This window comes from Erinaceus europaeus, chromosome 11, assembly GCF_950295315.1.
Source record: "Erinaceus europaeus chromosome 11, mEriEur2.1, whole genome shotgun sequence".
NCBI classification, from domain to species: domain Eukaryota; kingdom Metazoa; phylum Chordata; class Mammalia; order Eulipotyphla; family Erinaceidae; genus Erinaceus; species Erinaceus europaeus.
Window position 1 is genome coordinate 58,713,276 of NC_080172.1, and position 15,658 is coordinate 58,728,933.

Here is a 15,658-nt window from a genome sequence, read left to right on the forward strand (position 1 = left end):
AATGGAAGCCATCCCTGTCCTGTCAGCCCTGCTATACCCACATAATGGTACAACAGTGTGTCACACACATTACTCTGTGGCTAGAGGACACAGTGGTTGTTATTTGGAAGTTTCAGTTACATGGGAAGCAGGTTACAGAGGTTCTGCTACAGCCCACCTTGGGGTGACCTGAGGCTCATATCTCAGGCATGACACACCCTCAGAAAACCAGGGTTGGTGGTTGTCACAACTGGGCCACAGGGCCACAGTGGTGAAAACTCCTTGCCCTCATGCCACTTCAGACTATCAGAATCTCTTGAGGGCCAGGGAAGCCTTCCTGGGCCCTGAAGGAGTAATACACATTAGACAGGTGCAAGTAATTTCTAGGCAGGCACACATTATGTGTCAAGCTACACAGTAGCCAGCACACAAGCAAGCTTCCGTTTTGTTATTTCATTGAAATGTAGGCAGAAATGGTTTAGTCATGGGTAAGGGATTGCTAAAGACCAGCTCTGATCACGTCAGCATTTTGACAGGAGCAGAACTTTCCTGTTTCACCGAGGAGCATCAGTGATGGACCATTTCCCATAGCAGAGTGTTCACTGCATGTTTATGAGCTGCTAATACCTTCCACAGGCCTGAAGTCATGCCAACCCCTGGGCAAGGTTAGCAGCCAGGACACAGACTCAGCTCCTGATGATATCCTGATAAGAGGTAGCCCCTGTACAGGACACAGGTGATTCAGTGGGGTTGTCTAGCCAAGGGGGCTCTCTCTTTTCCAGGTCCCAGAAGTCAGTACCTTGTGGGAGAATTTTGTTTTTAAACAACAGGGGCTGCTACCCTCTGGACTGGCCTGATTCCAGATGGGGGTGTGAATCCGAAAAGCCATTCTGTTCTAGTCACGGTATGGTTACAGAGCTCGGGTGTTTATTTCCACATCCGCAGAGAGGAACAACACTTCACTTCTCTCTTTCCTGACAGGGGACCCAGGAGGTCATGAGAATTCACCAAAGTCCAGGAGCCCTTGCATGAGCAACAGTGTCCCAGCCGCCACCCTTTAGCTGGGTGGGCAGCTCAACTCCAATCTTGGGAAGCCTATTCCTTCTTTTAGCTTTTGTGAAAATCTAAAATGCATCTCTAGGGCTCAAAGGGCTCAGAAGGCGTACAAGCTGCAATCAAAATCCAGTCAAAAGCCCCCATGCAGAAGAGATGAAAGGACAACAGAGGCCAATGTCAAGTGCTTCATACAACTTCAATTTAAATTAAACTTCCTTTAATGAAATAAAAAAAATGGTGCATTGCATAATATTCGTGGTCACAGTATAAAACAATACAATTAGTTCATATAACATCGGATATAGACAAAAAATACACAAGACCCTTTCTTTGTCTACGGAAAATCTGACAGATCCTGTATGTGCCACGCTAAGAAAGAAAGGAAGTTAACTTTTTTCTCCTAGTGACCTGCGCACAATATTTATCACTGAGAATTTGGTCAAACAGTGGAGGAGAACTTAGCCAAATCCCGGTTCTCTTCTTCCTCTGTTGTCATCGGTGAAGCTTAAAAAAAAAAGTTTTTTGAAAGTAGCAAGTTGTATAGTATTGCTTATTATTCCTGCCAAAAAGGCTCAGTCTTTGGCTCACAGATGTCAGTGAAAAAAATCATGGCTGCAAAGCAAGAAGCAAGAGCCACCTGGGAGAGAGACAAGGGTCTGGGCAGGAGGGACCTCCTGGACTAGTGTCTGAGGGAAACCCACATTGGGGGGTGAGGGGGTGGTGCGGGGAGCAGAGTGGGGAGTGTTAGCACACAAATAAATAGATTTCTAAATCAAGATTTAAATCCAGTTGGTGAGTCAGAGTCCCACTGTCCCATGGGGGGGGGGGGTCTGAAAAGTTGTTAAAAAGTCAAGAGTTGGTATTTTTCTTAAAAAGTGAAAAGTGTATGTAAACATCACAAACGTAAACAGTTTTAAAAGTAATTTTGAGATTTCTATCTGAATGTCACTCAGGCTCTTTTCTGAAGACATTTTTATGAGTTGGGGGGGAGCCCAAACTTTTAATCAAGTTTCTTTTTTCTATTTTGTTTTGTTTTGTTTTGCTCAGAAGAGTGCAATTTCATTCATTGAATCATGGCTCGGTTTTTCTCTCGTTCACAAGAGTGCACCCTGGCAAGAGCCTCTTCCCAAAGAGCACTTTGTGGGGAGGCTATTTGGTACAAGAAAAGAGTGCACCTCATACTTTCAAAAGGACACACGTTCCAGGCCCACCTACATCCCTGGAAGGAATGAAGTCCTCAGCTTAGTGCTCTGGGAGACTCCTGTCCTCTTTGTGTCAGTCCTTGGGTGGCCCGAATTTGGCCAGCTCAATGACAGAGGGTGGGGCTGGGTTTAATCTCTCAACAGCTGCCGCAGCAGTATAAAATGATAAGTCACAGAGGGTGAGCCAGTTGTCACCACAGGGTCTGTTGTGATTCATCTGTAGTTTTACACACACTTGGGGACACCCACTGCAGAGCCCCCTTGTGTTCAACAAGGACCTGCGTTATAATCATCCTGCAACTTCTCTTACTCAGCTTAACACCTACAAAGTTTCAAAGGGCCATTCCTAGCACAGCATCTGTTTCTAGGTGATTTCCCATTCATTTCCATTTGTACAAGTGTCTGTAACCTGCCTCTTTAGAAAAAGCAGATAGGAAATGAATGTGGAAAGACCCCAGTCCAGTACCCTCAAGGCTGCTTTCTCTAGTCATGTATACCTCATGGAGGATGCCAAATGCCCATCTTTACCTCACACACATTGAGCCTGCAGAAGCCTGTGCCATTATAGTCAGCACCATATCTAGTTCCTAAGAAACATATGAGTGGTTTCCTCGAGGGCTAGACAGAAAAAGGGGAGAGCTGGTGGAGCTCTGCTTGCCCGGGGAGCTTCAGGGATCGGTGTAGAGCTAACTGTTGGCAGAAGGGTGAGGCAAGCAGAGGGGCAGATTTAGAGCCAGGATGGCTCATCTGGCCCTGTTGTGACAGAGTTGCACCATGGGTGGCCATCATTTTGTATCACTTTATTGCTCAAAACAAACACATCTTTTTTTTTTCCCTCTCTTTTCACTGGACAAAGCCCTGTTGGATTCTTCAGAGCCAGGATGAAAGCACAGAGGGCTGCCGTGTAGAGTCACCTGGGAGCCTCTGAACCCCCTGCTGGGTGCTTCCAAAAGTCAGGTGCTGCTCCGCAGGGGGAGAGGAGTCCCCTGGGAGCGGGTCTCTCTGGGTCCACTGTCCTCCTCCTGGTAGTGCAATTGAGCAAGACAGACCGCTCCCTGCTCTACTCTGTAGGCTGCTCACATGGCAAGAAATTGCTAGGTTTCCTCCGTGCTCCTAATGGGAAAGCAAACACACTGCAACACACACCTTTTATCACTACCTCCCCTGCAGGGGAGCTGAACAAGACTTGAAGGACTGGAAAGGTCACAGCAAATGCACGGCTCTTCTTGGCAATTTCTGATGCTGTGAAGTCAGTCACAGTTGTACAAGCAGCAATTTGCCTTCATGTTAAGGAACCCAAGCAGCCCATGAAGGACACAGGGTGCCTATGCCCTGCTCTCTTGCCCGGCAGTCACACAGTGGCCAAAGACTTTTCTCCTGTGACAGGCAGAAGAGTGGAGTGGAGGTGACATCTTCGCCTGACACAGTCCTGGCGTGAGCTGCAGAAATCTATTTCTCGGATCCTTCTCCTGCTCCCCGGTCCACCCCCCTAGACCCCTGGGGCACAGGAGCCTGGGAACTATGGGAGCAGCTCTTCCTTTCCTTGTCCCCAACCTCCTCTGCCTCTGCAGACCTTCTCACCGCCCTGGACAGAGGTGGCTGTGTATTTTTCTTCATCTTCATTCTTAAGGCTAAGGTGGCAAAGATAAGGTGCTTGGTGGAGAGCCAAATTCTAGATTCCAGGGCCATCATTCCAGCACTCGCACACAAAGCAAATACAGGAAAGGTGGTAAAGTCGGGGGGGGGGGAAGCAAAAAAAAGCAGTTGGGCTCGATAAGAAGTTATATGCTGCAAGTAGAGATTTCAAATGTCATCTAAGCCCCTGAAGACAGGGGGTGGGGCAGGGTCATGGAAGCCAGGCGCTGGCCATGGCACAGGTCTGTGCTGCCTCAGGCCTGGGCGGAGGTCTCACCTCCCCTGAGCTCGGACATTGTCCCCCAAGACAAAGAACTCTGAGCATCATCAACACTTCCTCCCCGCAACCCCTCAGAATAAAAGACAGAAGCACACTACAAGTCAGAGGATCTAGAAACCAGTAGGAGAAAAAAATTAGACCAAGGTGAACCATTAAAAAGCCGCAGCCGGGAGACCCCGCACTCGTGCACGGTGGCCATAAGGGAAAGTGCCGTGGGAGGAAGAGCCGTGTGCTGGTAAACAGGTCCACGCTCGGGACTTGCCATGCAGAACAGAGAGAGCGCCACGTCCCACCTGAGATTAGAGAGGACTGGAGTTTAGTGTCACGTGTGTGCCCTGCTGAAGGGTCACCATCCTCTTCTTGCCCTCATCGCTCCTAGACTGTCCCTCTGTCCTCGCCGCCCAAGCAGCTCGGCCTAGTCCATCTCCATGGACATGAGCCGGCGGCGTTCACGCCTGGTCTCCTGTACCGCTTTCTTGCAGCACCAGTGGGAGCTGCAGTACCCGATGAGGCAGGACAGGAGGCCGATGATGGTGGACAGGCCCACACCGATCAACAGCGGGTACTTGAAGGCGTTCAAAACTGGGGGTGAGAGTAGGGGGCAGATGAAGCCAGATTAGTGATAGAGAGATGACCTTAGGCAAGACCACCGACCTTCCCTTTCCCTCCTCCCTTCCCAGAGTGGAGTCCTCCCCAGAGGCCAAGCTCCCTTTGCCAGAACAACTGTCACTTGTCCTGTCTGTCCTGTCCCAGGCACTCAAGACAGGAGCAGCCCTGCCATGTTGGATCCCCAAGTGAGCACCTGTCTCCCCACCCAGCTCTTTGTGGGAAGGAAAAATAAAAAAGCCAAAAAAGAAAAAAGATCTCATTCGGCGTCTTTGAATGTCAACCTGCTTTTTAGGGATTTGGCAGGAGATTGATTTTTAAAAGTCAGTTTAAGGGCACTGCGCGCTCGACAGCAGATGCACCCTTTGAAGAATGGTGCGTGAATCAAATTCTGTGCATCAAATAGCTGGAGTGCACAACGGGAGCTATTTTAAGTAACACTATAGTAAATGATCAAGCAAAGTGAATAATCACTCCTTCACTTGTTAGGAAATCTGGGTTCTCATATGGAGTCACTTCAAGCAAGGAGTTTCTAACATGCAAATCTGGTAAAAATTACTAGATTTTAGAAATGCATAAACATGTTTTGATTCCAGACCTGCAAATCCCATGGCTGCTTTCCCTCGATGTACCTATTCACCTGGGTGGATGCTGGCACACTGGCAGGTGCCTGACAGAGAATCTGCCTTTATTTACAACCCCCCCACATACACACACATGAGATTATCATTCTGTTATTACAACAGGGGACGTGAAAGAACAGAAAGACTAAGTCATGTGGAAGAACAAGGGTCCTGATTCGTCTCTCCCCACCTCCAACTGACAGATCATTAGACAAATATACTCAAGAGCAGCAATTAATCCTCAGAGGCTTCTGAACTTTAATTCTCCCCATGGAGTTGCTTGTTTGTTTTTTTCAATTAATATTCATTCCAAAGGTTTTGGTTGAGAAGACATATTTCTTGTTAACTAAGGGATAGTTGTCCTGCCCATGTGCTGGGCCCCTCCCTTCATGCTCAGGAAACAGAGGGACAGGAACAGGACCCTCAGGTGGTGTACACAGTAGAACACACATTACGCTGTGCAAGAAGGACCCAGGTTCAAGCCCTCAGTCCCCATCTGCAGGGTGAGAAACTTCTTAAGTGGTGGAGCAGTGCTGCAGGTCTCTCCCTCTCTCTCCCCATCTCTCCTTTTCCTCTCTAGTTCTGTCTCTCTAAAAAAATAATAATTACCAAAAATAAATTTAAAAAAAAAGGGACAGGGCCCTGAGACCACCTGGTTAGGTTGACTTTTATGGTCATTGTGATTCATTGAGGTCTGGACTCACCCTCCCATTTGGGCACTTCATGAAGAGCCCTCTCTGTGCCAGTGACTTCAGGAGTAGCCTCCCTCTCCGAGAAACAAAACCAATAAGAGGGAAATTGCAGGGATGGTCAGTGGAACACCCATTAGAGCACACATGTTACCATGTGCAAGGACCCGAGTTCAAGTCCCTGATGGGGGGGGGGAAGCTTCATCAGTGATGGAGCAGAGCTGCTGGCATCTCTCTCTCTCTCTCATCTATTTCTCTCTGCTTCCATAAGAAAAAAGGGGAAAAAAAGGTCATTCAGAGTGGTAGAGTCCCTGTGCAGGCACTGAGCCCCAACCCTGGTGGCAAAAACAAATCAAACAAACAGAGAGAGAAAGAATGTATGTGTGTGTGTGTGTGTGTGTGGGGGGGGGGTGTTCCCCCTGGAGACCTGAATCCTGTTCTCTCATTGCTGTCTTTGTTTTTGCCTGGCAGACTCTATGCCAACCTTCATGGGTTTGTTTAGAATTTACAGCCAAGGTAAAGCACTGCCAAGACTCCCAATAAGTTTAAAACATCAGCTCCCTCTAGCACATGACACCAGAGCTTAGAAAAGAGAGAGGGCTGCCCATGCCTCCTTATCTGGGTCCACTCCTGCTAGGGTTAGAGAGAAAGGAGGACATGCATGGCATCATCAACAGATGTGTGTGTGTGTGTGGGGGGCGACATAGCACAGAGAGCAGCCACCCTCAAGCTGCACCCAGAGACATGTGTGCCATGCTTACCATCCATCTTCACAGTTATAAAGACAGGCTTGGAGTGAATCTCTGCCTCCTTTTGCCAGGAGCCTGTGGGGGCCTTCACCCAAGGAGTCACGGTGCAGTAGTAGTTGCCAAAGTCCTGGTCCTGAGAGCCGTGTACCCGCAGCAGGAATTCCAGTGCGCTCACACGCTCCAGGCTCAGGTCGCTCTTCCAGTCCCTCCGAGCTGTGTTCACAATCCCCTTCTGATCCAATGAAGACAGGAACACGGGAGCCTTGTCCAGGCCAAAGGAGTGTACTGCAAACCAGGACACGTCAAAAGCCATGTCGTCTGAGGAGAATCAAGACAAAACCAGGTGGTCAGTGTCATGGACAGAAATGCCTTGCTAGCTGGCATGTGATGGCACCCCCAGAAACCCCGCAATGGTATCATCACTCTCCCCACTCAAAGAAGGAATTGAAGGTCTTGTTCAAGGTCATACAGCCAGGAAGGGGGAGTGTGACTTTACCTAAGAGTCCAGCCCCACAGTCTACCTTCTGAGCCACTGTATATCAACACCAACGTAAGGGCCACAGGATGAGGTGTAAGAGCCGAAAATTGTCTCCCACAGAGGACACAGGATGGTAAGCTAGCAAGAGGTGACATGGCATGCTGTCTCCCAAAGACAACAGGACTTCTGGCATCTCAGAGGCCAAGGAGGGAAGACTATAGCCATGAGTGGTAAACTAGTTTAAATTTTATTGCTCATTGCATTTTTTCTCCCCGTGCCCCCTACCTCCCAGAAGTGCAAAAGTAAAAAACAAGAGAAAAACAGAACACAGTTAAATAGTCCCAGAGAGCTGAACTGCAGCCTCATAAAGCACTCTGCAGAATTAAGGTTCCAGCAACATCCAATAAATTAATGTGGGTGTGAGAGAAAAAGGACTTGGCACAAGTGGGGATTCTCCCAGAATGTGGAAGCAGCGCACATCAAGGGTCCCTGACCTCTTTGCCTGACAGCCATTGATGGACACCAACTGTGCTCAGCAGGCAAGAAAGGGCTGCAAGGACAGAAACATGGCTTCATCCTAAACTCACCAGGCAAAGCTGTCCCTGTCAGTGTTGAAACAACACACCTTGTGCTCAACAAAAAGTCAGACTTGTCCATTTAGTGACAAGGCACTAATAACTTCAAAAACATAACAGGAGGCAGATAAATTATACTGATGCATACCTGTTAAAAAATGAACATAAGCATAACCAAAATTGAGATTTTTCTTCAAAACTGCCCAAATGATGATTCTCCCTCTCTCTCTCTCTCTTTAAAGTGTATTTTATTGGGGTTGGGTGGTGACGCATCTGGTTAGTACACATGTTAGCATGTGCAAGGACTTCTGTTCAAGTCCCCAATCTCCACCTGCAGGGGGAAAACTTCACAAGTGGTAAAGCAGTGCTGCAGGTATCTTTCTCTCTCCCTCTATATCTTCCCTTCCCCCTCAATGTCTCTGTCACTATTTGATAAATAAAAATTAATTATCTATATACATATATAATATTATTTGTTTCATTTTAATGAGAGAGACATACAGATAGATAAGACACTATAGCACTGCTCAATTCTGGCTTATGGTGGTGTGGGGGCTGACCCTGAGACTTTAGAGCCTCAGGAATAAAAGTCTTTCTGCATAAGCACTATGCTTGCTCCCTTGCCTAACAATTCCTTTTATTATTATTATTATTTTAAATATTGTATTTATTCTATTTTAATGAGAAAGAGAGACTGAGACAGAGTGACAGAGAGAGATGAGAGCACTGCTCAGTACTGGTTTATAGTGGTGCCAAGAATTGAACCTGGAATCTGGGAGCTTTAGGCATGACAGTCTTTTGCCTAACCATTATGCCATCACCCCAGCCCATGATAATTCCTTCTCAACTCAATCCAAAAATGCCCAGGGCCAGAGGCAGATCTCCATGACAGCGCTCCACTCTGTTACTCAAAATAACTTCTTTCTTTTCCCTATTGACCCACAGTGGCACTTGAGTGGAAAATCTGATTGTTCCCAGCATGTAGGTCATCTCTAGTCAGGAAGACCAACTACTGAAGGGGGTATGGGGGAAGAGGGTATGCTGTCAGCAAGTTTACACTGTCACAGAGCTGGGGCAGAGGGTGTGTGAAGGGCACTCATGAGCTCAGGGAGACCCCAGCTCAGTGCTGCTGCCAGCTCCAGGCCCCAGGTGGTTATGAAGGCAAAGAGGCACAACCATATCCCAGCTCTTTTTTTTTCTTTTAATATTTATTTATTTCCTTTTGTTGCCCTTGTTGTTTTATTGTTGTAGCTACTGATGTCATCATTGTTGGATAGGACAGAGAGAAATGGAGAGAAGAGGGGAGACAGACAGGGGGAGAGAAAGACAGACACCTGCAGACCTGCTTCACTGCCTGTGAAGTGACTCCCCTGCAGGTGGGGAGCCGGGGGCTCGAACCGGGATCCTTATGCCGGTCCTTGTGCTTTGTGCCACCTGCATTTAACCCGCTAAGCTACAGCCTGACTCCCATATGCGCAGACCCTAACCTTTATGCGCAGACCCTAACCCTGTGACTGTCAGGACAGTGGTGAGAATTCTAGGGGTAGACCTTTGCCAGGCATGTGAACTGAGGGAGTCACTGTGATTTAGTTTCTTACTTTCCTCATCTGTAGAACAGAATGGCAACAGCACCCAATTTGGATGGATCCTCTTTAGAACAGCACTAGGCACACAGTGTGTGTGCTCAGGGAGCATGCCAAAAGCACCCTGAACCCCACAGCTTAGCTCTACAAATACAGCCCTACAAATATAGCTGACCCTCAAGCAATGGCAGTACGGGCCCCACACAGTTAAGACTGTGCATTCAGATACTGACATTCCCCAAGCTGTACAGTCATGCCTTGGCAACTGGAGAGGACAGGATTCAAGACTTATAAGGACACTGAAATCTGCAGCACTCAAGTTCTGCAAGTGGACCTCCTTACTGGAGGGGCCCCATAGCCACTGATTCAATCAAGAATCATCTTCTGCTGCTTTACTCAGTGAATTTAGAATGGAGGGGGAATCAAAAGCCAAAACAAAACAGTAAAATCCGTGTGTCTGTGGGCCTGTGCAGCTCCCACCAGGCTGTGTGAGGCTGAGCAGCAGTTACTGGAGCAGGCTGGGCATGCACCCCTGTGGCAGGTGCTCCTGGTGTCCTGTTCACCCTATAGGGTGTGCTCAGCTACCAGGTGTCAGGTGGTAATTCTTTCTCAGAGGCTGGGCTGTCACTGATGAAAGCCACCATGAGCAGTGCCTCCTGGGGGTGAGAAACACCACTGCCTCCCAGCCTAGTGGGAGTCTGTGGGGTATGACTGACCAATGGCATCAAAAAGCTCATCCCCTTACTTCATGGTGGCCACTCTGTGGAGACTGAGACTCATTTTGAGCTCACCTTTCAGTCTGGTTTCATGTCCTGCTCTACTTTGATTGCATCATTCTCTTGTCATGTTCTCCTGAGAGTACAGCCTTCATTAACCATGTGGGTCTTGCTTCTAGAAGACCGGATTTCAGATGCCAGCTCCTAAGCACAGTGACCTTCCCTGATCCCCCTGCACCTTGGGACAGTAATGTCTCAGCTCTCTGGCCACCTATGCAGCATAGACAATTTTTATTCCAGAAAGGGATACCTTCACCGCCCATACAAGGCATGAGGAAAAGCCAAGTTATAGCCTGTGTTTAGTTATTCAGCATCTTCCACCCACATAGCCCAAGAGCACAAAGTTTTAGAATATTATGATCCATAAGACAACAGCTACCAAGAGCTTTGGCACTAACCCTTGAGGCAGATGTATTGAGGGCATGGTTGGCAATCCGTTAATTTACTTAGAAAGATCACATAAAGAGATTTAGGTTTGTCTATTGAGACTTAACAGGTAAAACTGATGGATTATTTCCCCTCTTCCTCTCTCCCCTAATTTCACTGGGGGACTAATGGTTTACAGGATAACTGTTATACTGTAACATAGGCACAACCTCTCATCTCCTTGAGGTAGGTGTGTCTGTAAGACATTCTCTTCCCCAGCCTAGGTCTTTTCCTCTCTTCGTGCCCCAACTGCTATTAGTTTAGACTTTAGGAAAGGACTTCCCTCCCTTTCTCCTGGCATCAGGTCTTTTTATGTCTTCAATCCTTTGCACCTCAGACAGAGTAGTTATCACTCATCTGAGACCTGTGCTCCTTAGACCTTACTTCTGGATGGAACAAGCCATTCTTTAGCTTTGCATGGGTTTCTTTACCTTTCATTGGCCAACAAATTCTTTACTTTTTTTCCCCTAAACTTTGAAGCTCATTCATCTTTGGGCTCCTAAAGAGACCCTGAGGTTAGCACCAATGGAAGAGTCTGGTGGTGGTGGGGTGAGGGGAAGGCAGTAAATTTCAGCCTGTGCCACAACCCCAGGCCACCACCTGTATGTGCAAATACAGTTTCACTGGAACATGGTTCTATCCATTTGTTTACATTGCAATCTCTACATTGGCCTTTGTTTGAAAATACTCTCATATGTGCCACAGAGGCTATCTGGACCACAGAGCCAGAAACACTTCCTAGCTGAGTTCACTGCAGAGTATGTTTGCTGACCCTGGAGTAGCGGCTGCACAGGCCTCTGCTCCTCAGCACTAGCTCTGCTGGTGACGGGCTTACAGTGTTCACACAGGCTGTGGGATGAGCCACCCATGCTTTGCTTATACCTTGCCTTGCATGCCTGCTTCCAGTTCCCACTGCTGGACTATACACACAGTGACTTCAGTGCAGGAAGTCTTCAACCCCAAACAATTTGATCTTTTTTTTTTATTTTTAAAATTTTTATTTCATTTTTAGATAGAGAGAAACCAAGAGGGAAGGAGCAAATAAAGAGGGACAGAGAACAAGAGACATCTGCAGCACTGCCTCATTGATCTTGAAGCTTCCTCCCTGCAGGTGGGGCCCTTGCCTACCGTAATATGTGTGAGCTAATGGGTGTACCACTGTGGTATCCCAAATCTGGCCTTTTCATTGAGTGCATATCTGTGAGAAGTCATCGCTTGGCTTGTGAGGGATGGGCAGTTAAAGATACCTGGGTCAGAGCACAGAGAGCAGAGACAGCAGCCTCCAGGCAGCCAGTCAGGCTCTCTGTGGGGTCTTCAGGAGAAGGCAAAGGTGGGCACACAATCCTGCTCAGCAACACAGGCACCTCAGGTGCATTTCATGACCTTTCTAGCCTGGCAGGCCTGGACATCATCTGATCACTGAAGAAGGCCAAAGACAGAATGTCTAAGAATGGCAGCCTGGGGCTGGGCAGTGGCATACCCAACTGAGAATACATACATTGTCATGTATAAGGACTTGGGTTCGAGCTCCTAGTCCCCACCTGTAGGGGTAAAGCTTCACAAGGGGTAAAGCACTGATACAAGTGTTTCTCTCCCCTTCCTCCTACAAACCCCCCCTTAAATTCTCTGTCTTACCAAATGAAAAAGAAAGGGTGGGTGGGAGGAGGAAAAATGGTCACCAGGTACAGAGGATTCATCACACAGACACTGAGCTCCAACAAAAACCCTGGTGGCAATAACATTTAAGGGGGGGGGGGGGCATCAGCAGCCCATAGTGTTAGGTATTCTGTTGGTAAGGCTAATATTCTCTGCACAAAGAAGAGTTACATGCTTACTAAGAAGCCAAAGGACACTAGCACCTCCCCAATGTCATTTGCTTTTCCTTTATTCTGTTCTGTATTTCTTCTAGTGTTCAGTGTTCTCTGATAATATGTGATTTCTGTCCTGTCTGTCTCCTTGACTAAGTCATACACTGTGTGAAGACAAACTTGAAGGATTTCACTCACTCCTCTTCTCCTAGCATTTGTAATAGCGTTCATACACAGATGGAGCTCTTGTCTCAGCTCCACAGAAATGACCCAATGCTTGTCTTGATAACTCAGATTCATGTAATTGGGTGTTTCTCAATCAGCTAACTGAAGACAGCAACTACTTATTAGATGCCTTCTGAGTATAAAGTACAAAGCTAGAGAGGTTGGGAATAAACACACAGTTCAATCTCTGGGCTCTGCACATGTATAACACAGAGGGAGAAGATGATGTGAGAACCAAAACAAAAGAATGTGGGGGAAGAGGAGGGAGAGGTACCTGGATCCAAGGCTGCCCCGTCCACAGTGATGATACAGAAAAGCTTGATAAGATCTCCCCGGATGACCGATGGCGTGTCTGAGTGCACAGAGGCATTAAACACAGGACCTAGAAGAAAGAAATGCTGCCTTATTATTTTCTTTTATGTTTCTATTTCAATTACAGTACTGATGCTCTACTGTTAGCCAAGAACTGGGCTAGAAGTTTATACAGTAGAAGGTGTTAAAGGTTGTTTTTCTTTGATTCATAGAGGGACACAAATTGGACACATCCAAATGAGCTTTGTCTTAGGGTTATAACCAATACAGAATTCTTTCTAAAAAGTTCTTTTCTTTCTGGTTTTTCCCTTTACATCTCCAATGATGACCCTGGTCTCATTTCAAAGTCACCCCCATGTCCTCCACCCTGATACTGCATGGTTCTGGTTCTGCATGGTTCATGTCCAGGACAGGAGGCTCAGAGGCTAGAGGGACTGAAACTGAACCAAGGATTCTTTTGGCCTTGAGGGAGTGAGAGTTCTGACTGTGCTGGGTGCTTGGGACAGGAACCCTCACAATGACATTAAAATTGGATAAGGAGACAGCTAGGACAGCAATGGCCACTGAAGACCTGTTTCTAGTCTGCTGGGGGTAGTACTTAAGGCAGCACGGATATTCCTTTAAAAAGTACCCAGAAAGGATCTGTCTCATACATCTCCCTGCACACAGTCCATCAATGTCTAGTTTACATTTTATAAAAGATCCTTTTTCCAGCTTCTAAAGACCAGAAGATGCTTCTATTCTAGCCATGCTGACTCCGTACAGTACCAGCAACTTACTGCAAAGCAGAGGTACTCCCTCTCTGTTTCTGAGTTGTAAAGTAATGAGCATACATGAGTGGCAAAATGTGCCATGTACAAAGGTTGAACATGGATTACATGTTATGCAGGAGAACCCAGGTTCAAGTATCTGGTCCCTACCTGCAGAGGGAAGCTTCATGAGCAGTGGAGCAGTGCTGTAGGTTTCTCTTCTCTCCTCTCCCCTCTTTTCCCACCCCCTTCCTCCCTTCTCTATCAAACAGAAATAAAAAGGGAAAAAAAAACTGGCTGTCGGGAATGGTGCAGTCATGCGGACGCTGAGCCCCACTGATAACCTTGTTTAAGAATAACAGTTTAACACATAAAGAAAATTTAATAAATTTTACCATAGCTGGATGCATTTGACTAGAGACATAACTATTAGTATGGCTTTTAATTATTCAACCAAATGACTCAGAAAGCTTTTAAAAGTATCTGTACCTTACATGGAAAGAATCTGTGGCTCTTCTCTTCCTAAGGCTGAGAGGGGGTAGGTGACACATTTTTTAAAGATTTTTTTGTGGTTCATTTTTTTGTTGTTTTGTTTTTTTTAAATATTTATTTATTTTCCCTTTTGTTGCCCTTGTTGTTCTTTATTGTTGTTGTATTTATTATTGTTGTTGTTATTGATGTTGTCATTCTTAGATAGGACAGAGAGAAATGGAAAGAGGAGGGGAAGACAGAGAGGGGAGAGAAAGAGAAGCACCTGCAGACCTGCTTCACCACCTGTGAAGTGACTCCCCTGCAGGTGGGGAGCCAGGGGCTCGAACTGGGATCCTTATTGTGGTTCACTTTTAAGTAAGAGATAGTTCACATCAATCTGAAACTAAGAGCCCAATATTAACTTTATCCTAATTCTTAACCTCTAGGAATTGGTCAGCCTAAAAGTGGTTCCAGACCACCAATATCATGGGACTTTCCTCGAGTTTCCTGGGAATAGACAGATTTGGATACTGATTGTGAAATTCACAAGAAGCTAAGGATCCAGGTGATACTTCATTTTAAATAGGATTACTAGAAAGGGAAAACAAATTCAATTAAAAAAAAAACAACTGTGAAAAACAGTTCAGTTAAAGGTCATATGAACTCAGGGTGCAAAAAAATGAAAAGACCATATTTAATTTTGACATGAACAGTAAGATGGATTCATCAGATTGCTTTCATAGCACCAGGAGACGAGTCATCTGGGCTTTGTTGGAAAACAGGTGAAGGTGAGTAGTATGATAAAGAAACATGAGGGTAGAAAGAAAATCACCAGAGTACACAAGACAAGATTTGGAATACTTTGGGAACCCACCAAGTCATGGGTGAGTGCAAACACATGTGGCTCGTGGACAGAGAGGGGCCTCAGGAGAGATTCCTGAGGCTGAAAGTCCGTAGCTACTCAGGAGCGACTGGTAATAGTCTGGCAGATTGCCAGTTGAGGCACCACCTCTGGTCTGAGTTTTTTCAACAAATAAACTGCTTACAGGAGGAGAGGATCCCCTAAGGCTCACCAAATACAACTGTGAGTCTCTACTGCTACTGTTCTGGAGGTTGCAGCAGCAGCAGGGAAGCCCTGCGTTGACACTGGGGGAAGAGATGTGATCGGGCAACTCAGGAGAAGACATACACTCCCAGCAGTCTGGAAGTGGGGTTATATAGGGGTAGCCTTTCCACATTGTTCTCTTAAGGAATTCAGAGACACATTGAATAATTGCCTTAGAACCCACAGGATTTGTTTAGAAACTCACGGGGCCAAGGACTGCTGCCCTTCTTGGCTCTGACTGCTGTCCGAAACACTTAATTGGGCCTGAGGTTTTGGACCCTTGGGGTGTGAAAGTCTCTTTACATCACCACTGTGCTATCTCTTCCCCACT

General features: G+C 46.7%; 1 protein-coding gene across 1 annotated transcript in view; it reads right to left on the reverse strand.

The window, feature by feature from the left end:
* Positions 1-1,212: 1,212 nt before the first annotated feature.
* PTGFRN (prostaglandin F2 receptor inhibitor) overlaps positions 1,213-15,658 on the reverse strand; it is a 112,670-nt gene continuing 98,224 nt past the window's right edge. The window contains exons 7-9 of the mRNA XM_016189308.2: positions 12,965-13,072; positions 6,832-7,137; positions 1,213-4,734 (exon numbers count right to left, since the gene is read on the reverse strand). Coding sequence (XP_016044794.1) covers positions 4,568-4,734; positions 6,832-7,137; positions 12,965-13,072 — 581 coding nt within the window. The 3' untranslated portion in view covers positions 1,213-4,567. The remainder of the gene's footprint in view (positions 4,735-6,831; positions 7,138-12,964; positions 13,073-15,658) is intronic.